Source organism: Pipistrellus kuhlii, unplaced genomic scaffold (genome assembly GCF_014108245.1).
Source record: "Pipistrellus kuhlii isolate mPipKuh1 unplaced genomic scaffold, mPipKuh1.p scaffold_m20_p_137, whole genome shotgun sequence".
Lineage (NCBI taxonomy): Eukaryota > Metazoa > Chordata > Mammalia > Chiroptera > Vespertilionidae > Pipistrellus > Pipistrellus kuhlii.
Genome location: NW_023425446.1, coordinates 202,591 through 209,987, shown reverse-complemented (window position 1 = coordinate 209,987; position 7,397 = coordinate 202,591). Strand labels below are relative to the sequence as shown.

The window sequence follows — 7,397 nt, the reverse complement described above, 5'->3', positions numbered from 1 at the left end:
GCAGGTGCATAACCAGCACAGTCGGGATTGACCCTCCAGGGCATAGCCCCCCACAGTGAGGCGCATGGGTTCCCAAAGTCTTCATGTGGGATCTGTGCTGCATGTGAGCTGATGTGCACAACAGGGCTGAGGTCACAAGAGGTGGGAAGTGCAAATGCAAGAGGACGGAGCCTCTGCTGACCTCGCCTCGGCATGAACACATGAGCACCTGGGCATCCCTCCATCCTCAGGTCTGGATCTCTCCTCCCTCACACTCAGCTGTGCTGGCACATTTTGGGACATGGGGTGTGGGGAGCCCAGCTCTGGTCATCTCCCTGACCTGGCATCTGGAAGAGGGGCCATCGTGGTGCTGCAATGGCTTGTGTCACTAAGGGGTGAGAATTGCACAGGACCTCAGTGTCCACATCCATACCCCAGGGCCGTAGCCACATCAAGGGACCCTCCCTCCCTGCCTCCAAACCCAGGCCAGGTCCAGGCTGCAGGGAGAAGAAGGGTGGAACTAGCCTCAGGCCCTTCATGGGAGACTCTTCTGCTCTTAGCTTCCTGGAGGGCTCTATTCCTTCCTTTTGTTTGGCACCACCCAGGGGAGCCCCCAGCTCCTGCACTCCCAGCCCATTCCTGCAGGAGCATGTAGGGTGTTAAGTTAGTATACTCCCTGGGTGTGTGTGTGCTGAAGCTGTCAGCATCTTCACACCCGTCCTGTACATGCACATGGGTGTGAGCACACATGCAGGTGGCTGTTTGTGCTTTCAGAAGGAACGTGCTGTTACTGACGGGGTGTTGTGTGGGCACAAGTGTGTGTGCAATGAGTGTGCTTCCTCACAGCTTAGTTTCAGCTTCTCCGTTCACACCTGTGGGGCCAGTGCGACTGTTCTTGCATACTTTCTCCTGTGGGGCAGGTCTAGGCCTGCCCTCCGACCCCCATTTCCCTGGATGAGCACAGGCCAGCTTGCCTGCACCTCCTCTCTGGACCTCTCTTCCTAGGATAATACCACATCTGGAGCTCAGTAAACGATTTGCTGATGAAGCATGGATGGAAAGAGGGCACTAAGGGGTGCAGTCCGGAGAGGGGCATTGGCGGGCACTCCAGGATGGGAGCGTCCTGGCAGGAGCACCAGTTGGGGACAGGGTCGGGCAGCGCCAGAGGGGGCGGTCAAGCCTGACTGAACCGGGGTTGGGGGTACTGAGGTCGGCAGCTGCCCCCGAGCTCCCGGGGGAAGTCTCCGGTCGCCGTCTGCGCCGCCAGCCGGGTTATTTATGACCCCCTCCCCTCTCTGGCGGCGGCGGCGGCGGTGGCGGCGGCGGCGGCGGCGGCAGCGGCGGCGGCGGCTCCGGCCTCGGCCCAACAGCGGAGGGCCCCGTCAGGGGGACCGCGACGAGCGACCGCCCGCGCTGCGGAGGCCGGGGCGGGGCCTCAGCCGCTGGAGGTGGAGCTGTGGCCGCCGACCCACCTGCCCCACTTCCTCCGCCCCCCCCCCCCCCCCCACGGTGTGGCCCGGAGGGGGATGATTCTAGCCTCTGGCCCCAATCTGAGAAGTGCAGAGGTAGCTGTGGGTCCGGGTGGACAGGAACTGAACAGATCCTCGCGGGAACGGGATGATGACCAGGGGTGAGAATGCCTGATCCCCGTGGGAAAATGGCTCTGACCCCCGGAAAGCAGAGGGTTTGTTTCCCAGAAAGAGGAGGGAATAGGTGGGAGGGCCTAACCAAGGCCCTCATGGGGAACCAGCAGGGAGCTTTGCACTCAGTCACAATCTTTTCAGGAAAGAACCCTAAAAAGATTGAGCAGCTGTCACCAACCTTTCAGACCTCACAGACCACCAGTAGACCAGCGGTTGGCAACCCCTGCTTTAGAGAGGAGTGGAGCCAGATGGTAGCATGCAGGTTGGGCTGGCGGGCTAGGTTAGCCCCACACCTTGCCAGCTGAACCCCTCCCCTGAAAGCCAGAGTTGGGGCCCCCAGGGCCCTCCTTAGCCACTGCGGGCTGTGATGAAAGTGTGAGAAGCAGCTCTAGAGAAGGAAAGGGAAGTCCTACCCACAGGCTCACTGTTGTGACCAGACAGTGGGCACACTGGCCGTCCACCAAGCCCTGGCATCCTTGCATTGACATGATGGTTCCTCCGGCCATGGCTGTAGACATGGAGGCAGCACATCTAAGAGCAAGACACAGGCTGCAAAGGTGCCATGAAGGGAGCTCCCACCATCAGGCTACGCAAGGACTCAGGCTGCAAAGGTGCCATGAAGGGAGCTCCCACCATCAGGCTTCGCAAGGACTCAGGCTGCAGATGGGGCGGAGGAGCCTCAGGTAGTGAAACAAGGAGTCACTCACTCACTTATACCCACGTTCTCATCAGCAGACAGATGTGCCGGGAGTGGAGGAAGCTGAAGGGGGTGCAGAGGTTTGGGTACCCTGACCAGTTAGTTCCTGGTCTGAGCCCAGACCTCCATCGATGCTGTTCTTGGTGCCTCAGCTGAGGATAAGGTGGGCAGTAGGTCTGTGAGGGAAACCAAAATGGTTGCCAATGGTCAACCTCAGGCCCAGCTGGTAGGAGGTGAGTGGCAGTGGTGTGTCCTCTCACTCTCGACCCCTCCCTTGCAGAAGGTGCTTGTGCAAGCTGTGACCCAGCTCCCCCTGCAGAATCTATTCAGGGATATGCCCACAGATGCCCTGCCGGTTGCATCTCAGAGGGACAGGTATTGGGGTCTGACTGCTGGGTTGGGATCTGAGGTTACTTCCAGCCTGTCCACAATGACACACCAGAGAAAGGAAAGCCTGTCTCATCGGTTATTACCACTGCTTTCCTGCAGCCTCTGAGTTTCTCAGCTTCCCTGCCTAATTCTCCCAGTGCAAGGATGACATTCTGACTGGCACAGCGGTGTGGGCTGGTCATCAGGGGACAAGCCACTCTCATTCCTGCTCCAAAGCCCTGAGATAGACATAAATACAGCAGGTCCTCTCCCCCAGAGCTGCTCCTCACAGGAAACTGGGTGTGCTCAAGGGCAGAGCCCCTTCTCCTCCCCACACCCCATCCCTCACCCAGACTAGGTCCAGCCACCTTCTTGCCCCACACCTTGGCACAGATACTGTCTGAGCTAACGTCAGATGACCTGGATATGAAACAGCTGTATGATATCAGGAGTGTTACTTGACTTTTCTGTGTCTCACCTTCCTCCTCTATAAAATGAGAAAGATAAGGAAATAGTACTGAAATGATCAACTTAACTAAGGCATATAAAGCAGCAATCAATAATCAATAGAAATGTTATTGTTATTCACAGAACACAAACCCTTCCCACCTCAGTTGCCAAGGCCTCACTCCACAAACCTAGGCCTCACACCCTGAGGTGCAGAGGAGCCCCCCCCCCCCCACACACACACTGATGCCCACCACCCACAGGCACTGGGCAAACACTCCTATCCAGAGCTGTAAGCTCACAATACACACCTGACGAGGAAGGGAGGGAGGTGGCAGGTGGGGGGTGGGGGCGGGAGAGCGCAATCCCGGATCCCCTCCTCTGACAGGAGCCCTCTCTGGATCTGGGGCCCACCCCTACCCCACGTGGTGTCACAGACTACAGCAGCGGCCCCAAATAGTAACTCCCTCGACAAAGGCGCTTTTCGTGCGCCTGGTCTGGCTAGCTGCCCCCACGCTAGGTCTGTCTCCCTTCCTCCTACCCGCAACCACTCAGGGGTGCAGCCCGGTCCCGCCGCCTCCTTCTGAGGCCGGTCGGCCTTCACGCACCCCCTGTTGGAGCCCGCGCCCGCCCGCCCGCCGCGCCGGGGCCTTTTAAATGGGCCAAGTTGTGGCGGCGGCGGCGGCGGCGGCGGCGGCGGGGGGAGTCTCCCAAGTCCCCGCCGGGCGGGCGCGCGCCAGTTTACGCGGGTACGCAGCCCGGGCGACTGAGTGGGGCGGGGCGGGGCGGAGCGGGGCGGGCGGGGGCCTGGGACCCCGGGAGGGGTGGGGCGCGGGGCCCGAGACTTCAGGGCTCCTCTCCGCCCCGCTCCGCCCGGAGGCGGACCGGCGAGCGGCGGTGGGGGCGGGGCCGCCCCAGGGGGCGCGGGCGCAGGTGGCCCGGCGCCCCGCCGAGCCCCAGGGCCCTGGAGCTGCGGCGTTCGGCACGTCGATCGGAATCGATAGCAGCTCCGGCAGCACCATGTCTCCGTTAGCCGAGGCCCTGCCAGCCAGCTGGGCAGCTGTCCGAGGTGGCCCGGCAGGAGGCGCGGCGGCGGCGGCGGCTGCCGGCGCCGGGGCGCAGTAGCGGGCAGGGCAGGCGCACGGCCAGGCGCCTCCCGGGCTCCCCTCCCGCCAACGAGACCCTGCGCCAGCCTGGGAACAAGTTTCGCCGGCGGCGGGAGCCAGGCTGCAGGACCACTGGCCCGCCATGCCGGCGGTCAAAAAGGAGCTCGCAGGCCGCGAAGACCTGGCCCTGGCTCTGGCCACCTTCCACCCGACCCTGGCGGCCCTGCCGCTGCCGCCGCTCCCTGGCTACCTCGCGCCACTGCCCGCCGTGGCCGCCCTGCCCCCGGCTGCCTCGCTGCCTGCCACGACCGCCGGCTACGAGAGTCTGTTGGCTCCGCCGCTCCGCGCCCCGCGCGCCTACCTGAGCCTGAATGAGGCCGCCCCGCACCTCCACCTGCCCCGGGACCCTCTGGCCCTCGAGCGCTTCTCCGCCACTGCGGCCGCGGCCCCGGACTTCCAGCCGCTGCTGGATAACGGCGAACCGTGCATCGAGGTGGAGTGCGGCGCCAACCGCGCTCTGCTCTACGTGCGCAAACTCTGCCAGGGCAGCAAGGGGCCATCCATCCGCCACCGCGGCGAGTGGCTCACCCCCAACGAATTCCAGTTCGTCAGCGGCCGTGAGACGGCCAAGGACTGGAAGCGCAGCATCCGCCACAAAGGTGCGCCCGCAGAGGGGCCGCGGGCCGCCCCTGCCCCTGCCCCTGCCCCTGCCCTCCGCTCCCCAGGACCCGTGGTCCGGACCCCACTCGTCCACCATCTGGGAAAACTCCGTCACTGCCCAGAGAGGGCGCTGTGACTCCGGGGCGGCCGCAGGGACACTCTCGTCCCCCGCCCCCCCCCCCCCCCCCCCCCCCCCCGCGCCTTGCACAGTCTCCTCTGTGGACCCGGGCAGAGCTCCTCAGCCTCCACCGTTCGCCCAGCTCCAGCTGCGCACTAGCCGGCTGCTCCTTACGCTCCGAAGGTCTTTGCAGGATTGCTGGGCCTCGGGACGCAGGGGAAGTTACGGAAACTCGGAAGAGAGGGTGGGCTGGGCAGGATACTCCCCTCACCCCGACCCCGGAACCCCGGCCACGGGTTCTGGCGGGAGTGGAGGGCACACGTGTGGCCGAGGTGCGGGTGCGAGCTGCTGGAGAGAAGGGCGAGGCGTAGGGTTGGCACAGGCAGGTGGGGGCGGCGGGGCCGCGCATCGGGTCGCGGGCGCGCGCGGAGCTGGACCGGCAACGAAGCTGGGAGCAGCCAGTTGAGCTCCTGCAGGAGCCTGGCTCTTCGGGCCTGAGCGGGCAGCCAGAGTGCGGTGAGCGGGGGTGGGGGTGGGAGGTTAAAAAGTTGGGGACCCAGTAGCGTTCGACTTTGAGGTTCGCGAGTCCACAGTGGCCCGCCTCGGTCTGGAGAGCGCTCGTCCAGGTCTTCAGTTTCGGAGCTCTGGAAATTCCCGCGGGACCCACGAAGATGGGGTGGGCGGCAGGGCTGGTGGTGGGTTTGGAAGTTGGCCTGAGGTGGGTGTGCATATTCGTGCCGGGAGGGAGCCCCCAGCCCTGCTGCTGACTGCACCCCGGAAGTGCCACCCACTCCCTCACCGGTCCTGCATCGCCTCTCCTCACAGGGAAAAGTCTGAAGACGCTTATGTCCAAGGGGATTCTGCAGGTGCACCCTCCAATCTGCGACTGTCCGGGCTGTCGAATATCCTCCCCGGTGGTGAGATGTGGGAAACAGTTGGGCTTCGGGGCCTTCTTTCTTTCCAGGGGAGCGTGTGCTTATTTTGTAGGACCCAGAATCCTCACCTCAACTCTGCCAGTGTGCAGGAGGGAGCTCCCTGGGCAAACAGGGGCGACATTGCTTTGGGGTGGGAATCCTGGGCACCTGGAGGCCCCACCCCCTTTGGATCCTGCCTGTCCTGAAGCTTTTCTTTGGGAGTCTCAGAGCTGCTTTTCCTGAGTCCTGGGAATGTGAGGTTTCCTCCCTGGAGAGTCTCGTCCAACTGGCTTGGAGACCTGCCCTCAGCAGCCTGGGGGGTCACCATGTCGCCTGGCCAGCTTGGAAGAGGAGCTGGTCCTAAGGAATGCTTGTTCTGGGGTGGGACAGTGTTGTCCGGCCGATGTGTGTCTGGGGGGTGGTTACAGGCTTGGATGTGAATGATGTGCCTTTTTGGGTACCCACAGCTGGAACCCTGCAGGGCAAGACCTAGGGTGTGCAAGACTGTCTGGGGCAGCTCTGTGCTCTGTGGGCCTTTGGTAACCAGAACTGAGGCTAGTATGGGGCCCCCAGCCCAGTGTAGACATGGCCAAGGGGAGCCGGGCAGAAGGTGCTGTGCCTGCCCCGGCACATGTCCTCCAGGCAGCAGCGGGTGGAGGGTTGATCTGGAAAGGAAATTTCATCTCAATAAGGACCGATTTCGAGGCCCTGGGGAGAGCTGTTAGAGACCTGGCTGCGCAGTGGGTGGTTGTGTGCTCTTGCTGGCACCACCCAGCAGTCCCTCTCGCAGGAAGGGGTGGGAGAGGCAGAGGCCTGAGAGGACCCAGGGTCCCTGGCCTTTATCTTAGGGACAGCCCTCAGTTGGGGGAAGGAGATCCCGTCCTGGGTTCCTCTTGGGCCCTGGCGGCAAGGAATCTGGAGGAACTAGGAAGCCACAGACACGTGTGAAGACAGACACCAGGTCAGACGCACGTGCTGGGGAGGGGACTCACTGCGTGCCCACTGCACACAGTGTCTGGCATGAGCTCATCACCCACAGCCATGCCTGCACACGACAGTGTGTGCACAGGTAGCCCACCTCCTGCCACGGCCTCTGTACCTTCCTGGGGCCAGAGACCAAGCTTATGCTCCACTCTGCACCCTCTCAAGCAGCTGGAGCAGAGGAGGGGTCCTCAGTGCCTCCTCGCCGCTGGCCTGGAGCTTCTGCTCGGGTGGAGGAGCTCTGCCTTCCCACAGGAGCAGGGGGCAGGTGGCCTGAGCCCAGGGCCAGTTCCTATGGCTGTGACGTGGATGGCGGTTCAGACAGGGATGGGGGCACAGTTTAGGACTGCCTGCCTGTCCGGGGCTCCCAGGTTCCTGCTTTGCATGAGCGATCGCTCAGACCTGGGCTTGCCCCTCCGAGCCTGGTCCCTCCCAAGCCTGTCATTCTACCCTGTCCTTAAAGAGCCCCATGGAACTCCTGTC

General features: G+C 63.3%; 1 protein-coding gene and 1 long non-coding RNA gene across 5 annotated transcripts in view; one reads left to right on the top strand and one right to left on the bottom strand.

Annotated features, from left to right (window-relative positions):
• Nucleotides 1-2,227: 2,227 nt before the first annotated feature.
• Nucleotides 2,228-5,130, bottom strand: LOC123652277. Of its 3 annotated transcripts, none has more exons than XR_006741522.1 (3): nucleotides 4,830-5,102; nucleotides 3,072-3,175; nucleotides 2,228-2,495 (listed from the first exon to the last, which is right to left on the bottom strand). It is a non-coding gene; the product is annotated as an uncharacterized LOC123652277 (long non-coding RNA). The 3 variants fall into 3 exon arrangements; XR_006741521.1 differs by lacking the exon at nucleotides 2,228-2,495 and adding an exon at nucleotides 2,508-2,970 and having other exon boundaries at nucleotides 4,830-5,130; XR_006741520.1 differs by lacking the exon at nucleotides 2,228-2,495 and adding an exon at nucleotides 2,508-2,914 and having other exon boundaries at nucleotides 4,830-5,104.
• The window catches only part of SAMD11 (sterile alpha motif domain containing 11), an 18,630-nt gene continuing 15,223 nt past the window's right edge, over nucleotides 3,991-7,397 (top strand). The window contains exons 1-2 of one of the 2 annotated variants that reach the window (XM_045581200.1): nucleotides 3,991-4,900; nucleotides 5,845-5,936. In XM_045581200.1, the coding sequence (XP_045437156.1) occupies nucleotides 4,384-4,900; nucleotides 5,845-5,936 (609 nt within the window). In that variant the 5' untranslated portion in view covers nucleotides 3,991-4,383. The remainder of the gene's footprint in view (nucleotides 4,901-5,844; nucleotides 5,937-7,397) is intronic. The other variant, XM_036436434.2, reaches the window with a different exon arrangement.